Raw genomic sequence first — 13,659 nt, forward strand, 5'->3', positions numbered from 1 at the left:
CTCTCTCTCTCTCTCTCTCTCTCTCTTTCTGATAAAATATGTAAACAGCAATGCCCCGAATATTATATATACATCTTGACAACAAGCTATTCTTCTGGATATATTTCCAAATATCTCAGAACCAATAACTATATGTACACGCAATGAACGATTTTGCTGAACTATCAAGATACATACATCTAAACATTTAGATACAATCTGAAAAAATATATATATAATTTTATGAGGTGCCAAAATAATTAAGTAGAAATTTCAAGCGCGATAAGCATACTGAGAAAATTTTGATATTTTAGCAATCAGTTTGAGCATCCCAAAATTATTATTGTGATGGTCCAATATTATTTTCAGACCTATGTTCATAAATTAAATTTTTGTATTTCAACCTTTCTGTGTACAGATATGAATTATCTAAAAGCTATAATTTTTACTGTAAATTAAAAGTAAAAATAAAAATAAAAAATCTATATTGTCAGTCATACTAAGATTTATACTTTAAATGATTTCGAATTATTATAAATCGATAGTTGAAGGGTTTTAAATAAAGTTCTATAAGATTTAATATTATTTACTAAATAAAGTTTTAGTTGTAGATTCATTAATGTTCTGGATTAAATATACCAATTATTTTTTATGTATATCATCGCAATTGTGCAACCCATAACATTACAATTCAAACTTAGAGTCGTAGTACTTAACGCAATTTATTAACGCGCTTCAATTATAATCCGTGAATACTAGAAAATCTAGTGTATAATCTTTACTGCTATAGATTCCCGCATATGTAACACGATCGTGTTGCAAGTATATGCCAATATTACTCAGTGATCGTATAGATTAACTCAACGCAACGACGCCAATTACCGCGTTCTTAATCGTGGCTTTGTGATCGACCAAGGAAATCTTGGTATCCTCAATTAACATTTACTTTCAAATCACGTCTTGAAATTGGATTAATTCTCCAGGCTACCGATTGTTATTCCCACGAGCGCATTGCGCTCGTTCCTCAAGAAATCGAGCGCATTTATTTTTCGAATTATTGTGCATAATAGATGAATATATTACTTGCCATGTATTTACATGACATTTATCATTCTATCCCAAATTGTACGATACGAGTTTCTTATCGACGGATCGAAATTAAACATTGTTAATTAGAAGCACGATTCATAAGCACGCCGCTTAAAAGTTTCCGCATGGTGCGCAGGTCGAAAATTAATACGTGGCAGGCTCTGTAATTAGCTCTTGTATTTATGCGTTCCTCGCAGGGCGGTCTACGTTAACATTGGTAATGGCGTTACACCGTTGTAAACACGACATGTTATCTTGAGCGATACGAACCCGGGGGTCTCGGAAAGGACGTTCGCCGATCGTGATTTCGGCGGACTGCCCTCTCTCGTTTATGCGATCCGCCGCTCGTATTCTGGAATAATTATTATACATCGCGCTGATATACGCCGCCTCGTACGCTTGTTCGCCATAAAAATACCACTTTGATAGTGGGAGATATTCGTTAACGTACATTCGAGATATTTTGTTGCTGGGAGGCGACATTCTTGCCGGACGCAAATTATTTTATCTCGTATAATGTATTATACAGCGAATAAATCGCCGAATCTGAATAAGATATTATGATCTTGAACATGCATGGTATGTGAAGGCAATAGAAAAAGTATTCGAAACTTATGTGTGGCCGGAGTAGTTATTAATGTTAACAAGCGATATTATAACTGGACGTTATCGCGAGATTATTCTTCAGAGAATTATTTGTTTGTCTTTTTTCTCTTTTATCAGGCCGGATGTCATACGTCGCGTGAACGTTTCAGTACGACGAAACGCGAGAAGCGCGCAAAATGGTGGCTCGTTACGTCAAACGGAAAGAGGGCAGGTCGGGTCACAGGCCAGAACGGTTGACATCGAGGGATTAAAACGTGTCGAATGGATGTGGGCGATCTGTCAGGTCCGGCAGGATTGGTAGGGAGCGGATCCATCTCGGTTGCGACGGGTGTTGGTATTATTGCCAACACTACATCCGCCACTCCAGGGTGGTGGACGCCTACGTCGACGATCACATCGGCAGCGGCCAACACCGACGTGGTGAGTCTTCTTTTTTTCTTTTGATTATCAGTTTGTGCAGAAGTTTGTCTTTAAAAAAAAAAAAAAATGAAACGAAAATGTATTTCATCATAAATCTTATTTATGATACTTATTTTGTGTTTCTATATATAAATATATAACTGCAATATTTTTTTTCAAAGAAGAATAGCTATGTTTGTACATTTTTTCATACGATTACTTAATTATCCAGAGTTGATGGGTCTATTGGCTCATTCAATTATAAAGTGTCAAAAATGTCAAACAATTTAATTTTTTTATGTTACATCGTATATTTGGATCATTCTTATTAAAATATATTTAGTATTCATTCTCTTTTTACGAATCATATCATTTTGGTTCTTTAACATTAATTAATGTCTTTTAATCAACATAAATTAATTAATGTCTTTTAATCGACATAAAACAATTTTACAGATTCAGCATCAGTAATTATATTACAAATTTTAGAGCTCCGGAGGATTTTATTAATTAATATTAATTAACACAAACACTTATTTAATAGAATTTTTTATATTAACCAATGTATTCAGTTATAATAGGAGAATGCTGAAAAAACTCGGATATTTGTAATTGATATTTGTAATATTTGCATTAGTGCTATAAAATTAATCGTCGACGAGAAAGATTAGTTACGTGGCACTTATTGTAAATTACGGTCTTTCTTACTATTCAAATATGGTATTTCTGCGCATTAGTATACGCGATTCAATTAAATTAATGTCTTTTGCGAACTCGGATTGGAAACGCGTAAAAATCGAGTTTACGCTTGTCATCATCGCTCGCTTGGCGGTTGATTAGTATTTACACGGGCTAGATTATTCTAAATCGTTAACCGAGGCTCAGCATAACGGAATCGAGGGAACGATGGGAACCTCGGAAGAGAAGAGAATCGTGTCGCTCGCGATATAAAAAGGCCATCAACATTATATCGGCACGTTCGCCTCTTCATTCAACGTCACTCGTGGCGACACTTAATGAGATGATTCTCATGTGGGATGGGTGACGGAAAGGATTTGGACGGATGCAGACCATTTTGTAGTAATGTAGATTATTCGCAAAATACGAGAAAAAGCGGCACAGGCCAAAGGGAAAGAACAGCGCGTTATTTAGTCTTGTCAATGTGTGGGGGTTTGTGGCCGCGGGGATTAGAACCGAGGTGACATAGTCGCGTCATCTGTTGGATGTTTAACCTTTTTTGCCTCCTACCTCCTGCACGTCGCTACTTCTCGTCGTCATTTCCGCGAGAAGTCATCAGTCTGTACCGCGCACGTTCCCAGGTTAATGAGATCGAAAGTCGTTTTCGAATATCTGCCGCCGCTAACCTGCGTTTCAGCATTCATGACTATCAGCAGAAATCCTGTCCAATATCCCATCATTTGAGGAATATTTGAAAAGGCCGTAGATTAATCTTTATCCCGCATTAGAAATCCTCTAATAAGAATTTGTATAAATTCTCTTTCGTGTTTTCTCAAAATCACGCGAGGGAGAAGGATATTCATTATTTCTTTCTCTTCTATATCTTCTCCTTATCTGTTTTTTTCTTTCCGAACAAAACATGACAGATCAAAACTAATTATTTCATATCTGTACGGAAAGAACGGTTTTATTAAAGACTACCAAAATAATTATGTAGAACGCCCAAATTGTTTGCTAGAATGTCAAAACTTTTTGTAACAAGTATTGTACAATGTAACTATCACGTTCAATGCGCACCATTCCTATGTAATTATTTTGATGGTCCAATAAAATTATCTTTAGATCTATATCTAACTAAAATTTTTTAGATACTTTAGTAAAATCATTCTTTGTAGATTCTTATTAGAATAATTAAAGAATCTCTATCCTGCCTGCGAAACGTGCGAAAAAAGAGAAAATTTATCATTTTCGTTAAGTAAGGGAGACCGGGGTTAATAGACTCATTTTTCAGTTTCAAACTTTTTTTTTACAGACGAAATTAAGAGACTTATCGAAAAAATGAATTCTATATCAGTTACTACACACATTTGACTATCTAATAATATTTTAATAATAAGGAGAAACTGATAACTAATATAAAAAAAAAAATGCATTTTTCTAATGAATTCCATCTGATTTAACTAGGGGATTCAACTGGGACCGGGATAATTCGATTAAGATTATTAAAATAAAGATTAATGTATTTTAAGCTACATCTTTGGCTATTAATAAAACTACAAAAATATATTTTAAACACAAACATTCGCTTCGCAGAGCAAAACAATGCTTCTTTTTGCAAAATTTGTTCATTTCGTGCAAAAACATGTCGAATGAGCCTAATTTTCGAGATTGGACATGAGGAAACTTATAATATTATAGTATTTATCACTGAGGAAAATCTCTTTAAAGGAATAAAATTTTGAGTAAGTACTATAAGAGTCGTCACTAAATGAGTCATACAGTTCCATGCTGTGGTTAGTCTACTATCCCCATCCGTTCATTTTTTAAAAACATTAACAGTATACAATAACAAAGACACATAAACAAAAAAAAATCTGTTGGACTTTATTAAGTAAGAATTATACTTATTTAAATAGAAATCAAATATCGCAGACAATCATATACGATATACAAAACAAAAATTTTAAGAATAAAAATATTTACTTAGGTGTACGATTTTTTAAAATTGTGGCATAATTTCTATCATAGATAGTGTTCGCAACAAGATGTTACAGCAGACTTAGCGGCAGTCGCTGTTGCGTGTTCAGACACGTTTATGCGTGTCTCGTGTGTTTTGTTTTTAATCTTGTGTTGTAATCTCAATTATTCTACTTACCCTTATAGTCAATTAACCCGGTATCTCCCCTATATCTGCACGTAGCATGCGTGTTTATTGATGTAAATATTACAGTTAATGCGTCATATTATATTAGCATCATTATCGAAATATTTTTTCTCATGATTTAGATCGCGTAGAACTTTACATAGAAAGAATTTAAAAATAGAAGTATTTAAAAATTTAGCTAAATACAGATCTGAAAATAAATTTTATTGGATTATTAAGATAATTATATAGAAGTTGATTGCTAAAATATTAAAGCTGATTGCTAGAATATTAAATTTTTTGCAATATATTGTTCATCATGCTTGAGTTTCCTACAAATATTTTAATGGCCTAATTTTATCTAAATGTTTATGTATTTCAACAAAATCGTTCTTTCTGTGCACCAGCTCGCTCACGTAATCGTTTTGTAATCAAATCGATTCCGTGTGAGGGGCGGTAACAAACATGGCGATGCCTAAATCCGATTGATCCAATGTATATTACCTTGCGAATCGCCGTTATCTCGCATTATACAAATATATATTCGAAACGGAGTCCAAAGCAAACCGTTATGTGTAAATATTCACCATTCGTGCAAGTGGCACAATAAAAATGAACCAAAATATTAATGAATCATAAAATTTGCGAAACTTGTGAAAGTCATAAATGACCGCGAGCGTGTCGTCCCATCTGACTGTATGACGTCCGCGAAGAAGAGTGCGAATCTCACACGAGCACGTTTTGATCATCCCTGACAATTACCGCTCGTAACGCGAGCGATCAATTTCTCGTCGCGTTACAACAGAACGGCGGCCGTTACTGTAGCGCTCTTTTCGTGTGGGAATCAGATCTGTGCGAGTCACATCCTCCGCTCTTTTGCCCGCGCACAATCCGCGTGTTCTCTTCTCCCCGTGCCTTTCTCGCGACGAGCTGCACGTCCAAGCTCCTATGAGGAGCTAGTAATGACTGGCTAACTAGGTTTTAATAGGAAGACGATTTCTCGCAGCGAGAAAACAGACTCCTCGTTCGCGCGCTCCTCGCCGATTCTCGTGCGTACAAGGTAAGAAAGAGTTCTTCTTCTTTCCTCGCGCGACATCACAGTCGAGGATCCTCCATAGCGGAACAGATGCACGCTCGCGTTGATTGCCGACTACAATGCGCAGATCGGCCGCGATTGCATTATTCGACAACAGATTGTACGTAGTTTAAGATATTGACGCGAGATCGAATTTAAACATGAAAATTCCTTCATGAATTTCCTTCATTCCTCATTGTTAGACTACAATCGATTGTGGCAGATTGTGCTACAGAAATAAATGGTTTTTCTAAATTATTTTTTATTTTTAATGTAAAATAATGCAAAATAGAGGAGAATTATTAATGTTTAAAAATGATGTATAGCAAAGAAATATGATAAAATTATATGTTAAAATTTGCTAATCTCAATTTTATGATAGTGGAATTAATCCAAGATACTATCACATATAAGTTCCTGCGATTCTTTTTATAAATATGTAAATTGGATAGAGCTACTTTACGAGCATTTTACATATTACATTTATAATATTAAGTGTAATAAAAAGAAATCCATTATTTTATGAAATTGAATGGAAAAATAATGGATTTCTTTTTACTACACCTAATATAACGGATGAAAATATAATGCTTATTCATAAGATCTTGATTAAATTTTGTATCTCTAATGGGTATTGAAGAAGATAATAATTAATTGATATTTTACACATACAGATAAATTGATAACAATATCCCTTTCGAAAATACTTTATTACATTTATACATTAAGAGAAAATACATACATTGGAAATATACTGGAAAAAATATATTTTAGTAGATTTTATATTATTTAATAATGCAAGTCAAGTTATAAAGAAGATATACATATTTATCATATTTATTAAATTGTCTTGTTTCTTTTCGATCATGATGTCATAATAGCGCTTTGTATTGAAAGAGGAGGCTCCGGTTCTATATCCTATCACAGTACGCTTCGTTGTTCTGATCTTGCGTTTCGAGAGCATGCATTAGATCGAGAAACCCTTTCGTGATTGGCAGATATTGTGCGGGGATCAGACACACGATCGTCGGGCATATTCTGAACGTCCTTAGATCCCGAGCGTAACCACATGTCGCATCTTTTTGTTGCAGATGAATCAGCTCTGCAGGGTTTGCGGAGAGCCAGCCGCGGGTTTTCACTTTGGGGCTTTCACGTGTGAAGGCTGCAAGGTCAGTATCTTCGCGTCACCATTCTTCCACAGCTATTCATCCGTATCGTTATTCTCTAGTAACAAAACAAAAAAAGAATGAAGAAAAAAGATAGAAAGAGAGGGATGACTCGCGATCTGTTTCTCGCGATATTTACACCGGAAATTACGTAAATCGCGTAAATAGAATCAATGTATAGGAATAAAGCGCAATAGTATCGGACATATCACTTTTTTTATATGTAAGTCGGGCTCTCACATCGATGGCAGTACAAGAATATCCTGATAAAAATTAATTACTCACTCGTTTATAAATTTTAAATAATTTTTAATAAGAATAAAAAATAATCTTTCAACGGGTTTCAGAGATATTTGACATACGATATTTGAGTTCAAATCTGCCACCAGAAATTCCATCAGGTCGAATTTTTAAAATGCAGCATCATTTTAAATTATCATTTTAAGATATATAATTTTTTTTTAATAAATCGGTGCGATAAATTATAAGCGAATGTTTTCAGATTTTGATAATTGAAAAACATTATCAGGGATATTGGAATAGAAACATGCTAAGTGACTATTATTGGTTTCTAATACATGAAACCAATCTAGTCATGTAAAAAACAAAATTTGAACTCTCAACATGATTTGTTTTCTAATTTCAAAATTTTTCTAAAATAAAAAACTTTACTATATGTATTCTCTAAATTTTTTGAGTGGAATCTCAGTCTAAAGAATAAAAATTGAATCAGTCTTGAAAAATAATGGCTCAGTTTTTAATCTTTAAGAGTGAGATTTCGTTCTAGAAGAGTAAGATTCTGCATTATAAAAGTTTTAGAAAGTATATTGAAAAAAATGTTTCTTTTCTTATATTTAAAAAATCGGACTTGAAGGAAATATTTCGAGCAGATCAGACTCAGCGACGAAAATTATCCTAGAAATTTTATATGCTTCTGCAAAGAACTTTATAAATTAGTGTAATTCATTATCAAATTAAGAATTGTTACGCATTATTAATTGGAATCTGTGTGCCATTGTGCAAAGGTTAAATTGTATCTCGCGAGTACGCGCGATTTTTAGATAAAACTTGTAGATTTTCGCGACTGCTAAGAATCTGGTTTTTACTAAAAAAATAGCTAAACATTTATTTCAACGCGTGTTTCTCAGTATGCCTGGTCTCTAATAAAGCGAAAGCGCAAAATCGTTAATCGATTACGACTGATCAATGCGCGCCCATTTCGCTTTCTGTTGTACAGTCTTTCTTCGGACGCACCTACAACAATCTGGGTAGCATTTCCGAATGCAAGAATGGCGGCGTCTGCGTGATCAACAAGAAGAATCGTACCGCCTGCAAGGCATGTCGCTTGCGGAAGTGCCTGATGGTGGGCATGTCCAAGTCCGGCTCGCGCTATGGCCGTCGCTCCAATTGGTTCAAGATACATTGCCTGCTGCAAGAACAATCTCAGCAAGCGCAAAATCGCCTGATCAAAGATCCCAAGTCCGCGTATGAGAAAGCATTCGGCTCGTTAGACGCTGCGAATAACAATAATAATAATAACAATACCGAAAACGCCAGTAACACTAGCGCCAGTAGCATCGTCGGCATTGTCACTACGGCGACTACTACGGCGAACAGTTACCATCATCACCTGCACCACCATCATCATCCTGATCGATTGCCCAAGAGAGAGGATGGTGCGCTCAGGCCACCGGATCTTTCGGTGCAACTAAGGTCACCCGATATCCCGCCAAGAACCAGCCAGGAAGCGATCTTGAGGCCTACCGATCTCCCGAGGGCACCGCACGAGATGCTCAGGCCTGAAGTTTCGAGGTTCCCTATGTGGCGGGGTCCACCGTTGTTTCATCCAGCGCTCACGCATATGCAGTTGCTGAACACGCCGTTCTTTCCGTTTCAGCAACGCTTTATTGTACCTTATGTGAATCAAGTAGGTCCACCGCAGATGGCGACCAGTTTGTCGAGCTCGTCTAGTGAGAGCATCAGTCCGCGATCGACTCCATCGCCAACGAAGAGAAGTGAAGAGAATCGAGAATGCCGCGAGATTGATCGCGAGACCGCTGAACGAGATCGATGTCCTAGAGCAGGTTCGACAGAGGTCGCATATGATAAGAATCTAACATTCTTGCGATCTCTCGGGCCAGAACAAGATGAGCCAATGGATCTCAGTATGAAGGACACAAGGACAGATGGACAGGAAGTGGATGCTGGCAGTATGGAGGAGGAAGAGGAGAAGTCGAGCAATAGCGAAGAAAATGAGCTTCTGCAAGATACCGGACCGCCCTTAGATCTCACCCGAAAGACATGACCTCGGATACCAAACGGTGCTCACTAAGTGCTCAACAAGAACTGAATCCGATCGAGAAAGGATCGGTGTCACTCCAAATTCACGTGGATAATAGGGGCAAGGTCATCGAGTAATTTGTGAAATAAAGCTAACGATCGAAGGCTCTCCCATAGCAGGAGGAAGAAGAACGAACGATCAAAGGAAAAAAAAACAAATGGATGAAAAAGAAGAAGGAGGCAAAGAGAAAGATGAAGAAGAGAATGAGTGCGCACGAGATGCAGAGAGAGGGTGAAAGAAGATACAGTTACATCGTAATAACGCGGCGAGCGAGAAGCACGGCCGAGTGTCAAAGGTGCCTTGGCGCAAGAAACGAGGAGGCGACTCAGAGAGAAAGAGGAGTAGCCGAATACGATTACGTTGGAACGACATGAGAGAGAAAAGCAGGAGTAAGCGAGGAGAGCGCCTATGCCGAAGAAGAAGAAGAAGAAGACGAAGAAGAAGTGCCGCGCGTAGCCAGCCGGCATAAACGGCTTTACGATCGGCGATCGTCCGATCGATGAAAATTGCTCAAGCCGCTCGGTATTAACCGACAGTCGACACACAAGTCTCTTTTGCCCGGTACCCCGACGGCAGGTGCACATTGACGAAGCGACCGAGAATATATCGGCTCGCGATATATTCTCTTTCGTCGTTCGAAGAAACGTACGACGGACGTATCGTGCCTTATGAAGCTGGCATCAGACTATGCGCGACTCGCGATTCCGGCTATTCGTTATTGAGTCTCGTGCATATTGTGGACAGGTAGATTCGTCGCGTTCATTATTCGTCGCTAATTCATTATTCACGCTGATTCGTCAGCGCGGTATATCGACGAAATTAAGAGGCGTGAAACACTATCGGATCAATTCATTCGTGATCGTTCGTGTATAGAGCTGCGCTATGCAAACGAACGAAACTACGAATCGCGAATCGTGTGGCAGGGTTCACATCGGCGAACCGACGAATTTCCACTACGGATCACGAACCGCGAATCACGAATCACGAATCGCGCATATCGTAGCACCAGCTTGAAGCGGTGCCTTAAAAAATACGGCGGTAAAAAATATCGCCGGTGATAGTTTAACGTTAAACGATATGTAACCGTTTGCCGTAGCGTGGCGACAACGCACGGCGGGATGGCCAGTGAGTGCTTCGCGCGTACTATTGCGCCGACGAATCGTTCGGTAGTGTTCGGAGGCTTCGGATCATCAGCTCACTTCGATCCGTGCACTCGCGTCGATTTGTCAAAAAAAAGAAATCGACGGCGATGCAAGAGATCGGACGACGATGATCCGGGCGCCGGATATATATTGTGATTCTGCGAATTCCAAGTGCTCTTAGTACGTAACTTATGTATATTTTTCGAGAATCTTGTCGGACGAACAGGGATGATATCGAATCCAAGCGCGAGGAACCGTTCCGAAAAGCTCTGATCGTGCCGATCGTCCGCAGTAGGATCCGCAGTTGCGTTTAAGTACAAAAAAAAAAAGAAAAAAGAAAGAAAGGAAGGAAGGAAGAGAAGAATATATGGGAGATGCGGTAGCCACGATCAGACGATACGCGCGAGGCATGGGCACCGTTTGAGTGTCCGAGTCGAGAGAAGAGTACGAAATGAAATAAAGAATATTGTATACTTAAATGTGTGTAATACCTTGATCGCCGTTCATTAAATATCCCTCCTCATCGATCCCCGATCCTCCGTCACGTTCTTAACACGAGATGGTATTCGATTACTTTCATCTCGCGCGTCTTTCACATTCCACGCCTCGTCGCTATCGTACGCGCGCGTTATAATATTTATACACGCGCGCGCGTAGACGCGTATCATCGTACCTGCGATGTTATTTATCTAGCAATAAATTTGTCCGTCTTGATATACTACGCAAAACACGTTTTCCCGATAGTTTCACGCCGACGCGACGCGACGCCTCGGGAAGAATGATGCGATTCCCCCATCCAGAGTCGAGGACGTCGAAAACGCCTGACAATAAATTTTCTTAAAAGTTCAGCAATAAACACGCGAGTATATCGATCGTAAGGTTTCTCCTCCTAAGGTTGTTTGACCGGGTCAGCCGGAGCTCCGTTCCGCGCACGCGGAAAAAAAAGACTCCGCAGGAGATGGCCAGCGAAACAAGCGCGCGAGCGATGTACCAGGAAATGCGTACGCGGAAGTTTTATTGCTAATTACGTTATACTCTTCGAAATCGAGATGGTTTCTCGTCGGTGTAATATTCCCGCGCGGATCCTGATAATTTATGAATATCCGTGCCGCTGCGAGAATCTTCGAGGTGCCGCAGATCTCGAGGAGAGATCATGGTCGGAATTTACGTTTTCGCGACATGACCTGTCTGTAGAGATTTATCTTAAAGGAAAGTTTTCGTCTGTTTTAGAACGCGACCTCCTTCGCGAGTACATTAAATTATTCTTTATTGATGCGCTATTATTAGCAATCTTATGATCATCAAACGCGTTTGGCACTTTGTGTCTTACGGAGAATATAAATATTTCGATCTTATCTAAATATAGCTTCAAAATTGTAATGTATTGATTTTTCAAGGTATGCCACTTCGTATTATTTAATCGAATGCTTTGGATTTCAGAAAACTATACTAGACAGCAACGTCCGCTGTGATATTATTCCTGTTTAATTTATGCATGGCCTCCGTAGCTTCACGAGTATTTGCAAAAGATACTTCTCTAAGTTAGATTAGAACGTAATATATGTCTGGCAACATAAATTGTGCAACGCAAAACGTGCAAGTTCGCAAAATCATGTTTGCAGCTCGCAAGCCCCGACACGAGATCTCTGTCAATATTCTCGCGAACAAAATGGCCTTCCCTATGCTAGAACACTTAAATAGCACTTCGTACATATTGCGAGCACGTTTTCGCATATATCCAATGAAAAGATGGACTATTCATGTTTGCTGTCGCGAGATAATTAGTACCGAATTTATGAATCACTTGACATGATCCTTGAAAAGATGGCGTGATCTCTAACTAAACTATAATTTCAAAATATTTCTTCATTGTCGAAGATGTACAACTTCAATTACATTGATCGACAATGATTTTATTAAATGAATAATTTTAGTTAATTTTTGTATATTTTTAATGCTAATTCTGAAAATAAGATTCAGAATTTATTGTATTTCATAAGTTATAATTTTTTCTTGTAACCGATATCTCTTTTTAAAAATGTATACATTTTGCTAATAACGAGCTAACAATAGCTCGTTGTATGAGATCTTTTTCTTAACTTAAAATGATTTATTTTTTGCTTAGTCTTTTAATAGAAAATCATGTTAAATTCAAGCTGAATCATTTATTTATAAGCTCTAAGTAAAAGAGATAAGTAGAAGAATCTTTTAATACATATCACAATATATTTAAAAATCCTGTCTTCAAATTTAACAAACGGAATTGAAATCAGCACAAAATAATATTTTAAGAAACTCTATCACATTAATTTAAAATAAGAAAAGTGAAATTTTGTCGATCAATGTTATTGCAATTTGCAAATTAATTGCCATTGTATTTCTGAATGCATATAACAATCTTCTCTATTCTTCTCGTAAAACCTCACCATTTTCAAATTTCATAATCAAACGCTTGTGCTTTGATTCAATAATAAATTGCACAATGCGGGTGGCTGTTTTTAATTTAACGAGTACTTTGCTTGTTTTGATTTCGGGAATTTAGCCGATCCTTTAATTCGCCGCTTACGGCACCCTGTTATACGCGATATTAAATAACGCAATGATTCGTTCGGCGATTACAATTATTACACATTTAATAATGCCTGACGCGGACTGCGAATTATCGTTAGTGCGGAATTCTCTTTTCGCGACACGCCGTGAGTGAAGCTACGTTTAGCAAAGATTTCTAGTAATCGCTATTCGTGTTTCCGTATTTCGATTCCTCTGCAGGGTCTTCTCAACAGTAGTCACGTGTTACATTGCGAGGGGATTCGCAAGTGACGCGCGAATTGTGTGTGGTACTGGCAGCATAGTGCACGCATCTCCGCCAACGAGGTGTTCACCTGCATGCACCTGTGTACTCGCGTTCACGCTCGTAACCTCGCGACTGTAAAATGCCGAGTGGATAAGACTACTGCTTGTTGACTTAGGCGGGACAAGAGAGGCTACTCGATGTTCATCCTTCCTGTCGGGTCTGATTCAGGTATTTCGAAGGACGAGCG

At 38.1% G+C, this 13,659-nt stretch overlaps 1 protein-coding gene across 1 annotated transcript in view; it reads left to right on the forward strand.

Annotated features, from left to right (window-relative positions):
• Nucleotides 1-11,053, forward strand: part of LOC108690491 — a 15,681-nt gene extending 4,628 nt beyond the window's left edge. Inside the window, exons 2-4 of the mRNA XM_018197799.1 lie at nt 1,792-2,094; nt 7,061-7,138; nt 8,373-11,053. Coding sequence (XP_018053288.1) covers nt 1,936-2,094; nt 7,061-7,138; nt 8,373-9,440 — 1,305 coding nt within the window. The 5' untranslated portion in view covers nt 1,792-1,935 and the 3' untranslated portion in view covers nt 9,441-11,053. The remainder of the gene's footprint in view (nt 1-1,791; nt 2,095-7,060; nt 7,139-8,372) is intronic.
• The last annotated feature ends 2,606 nt before the right edge of the window (nt 11,054-13,659 follow it).

Source organism: Atta colombica, unplaced genomic scaffold (genome assembly GCF_001594045.1).
Source record: "Atta colombica isolate Treedump-2 unplaced genomic scaffold, Acol1.0 scaffold33, whole genome shotgun sequence".
Lineage (NCBI taxonomy): Eukaryota > Metazoa > Arthropoda > Insecta > Hymenoptera > Formicidae > Atta > Atta colombica.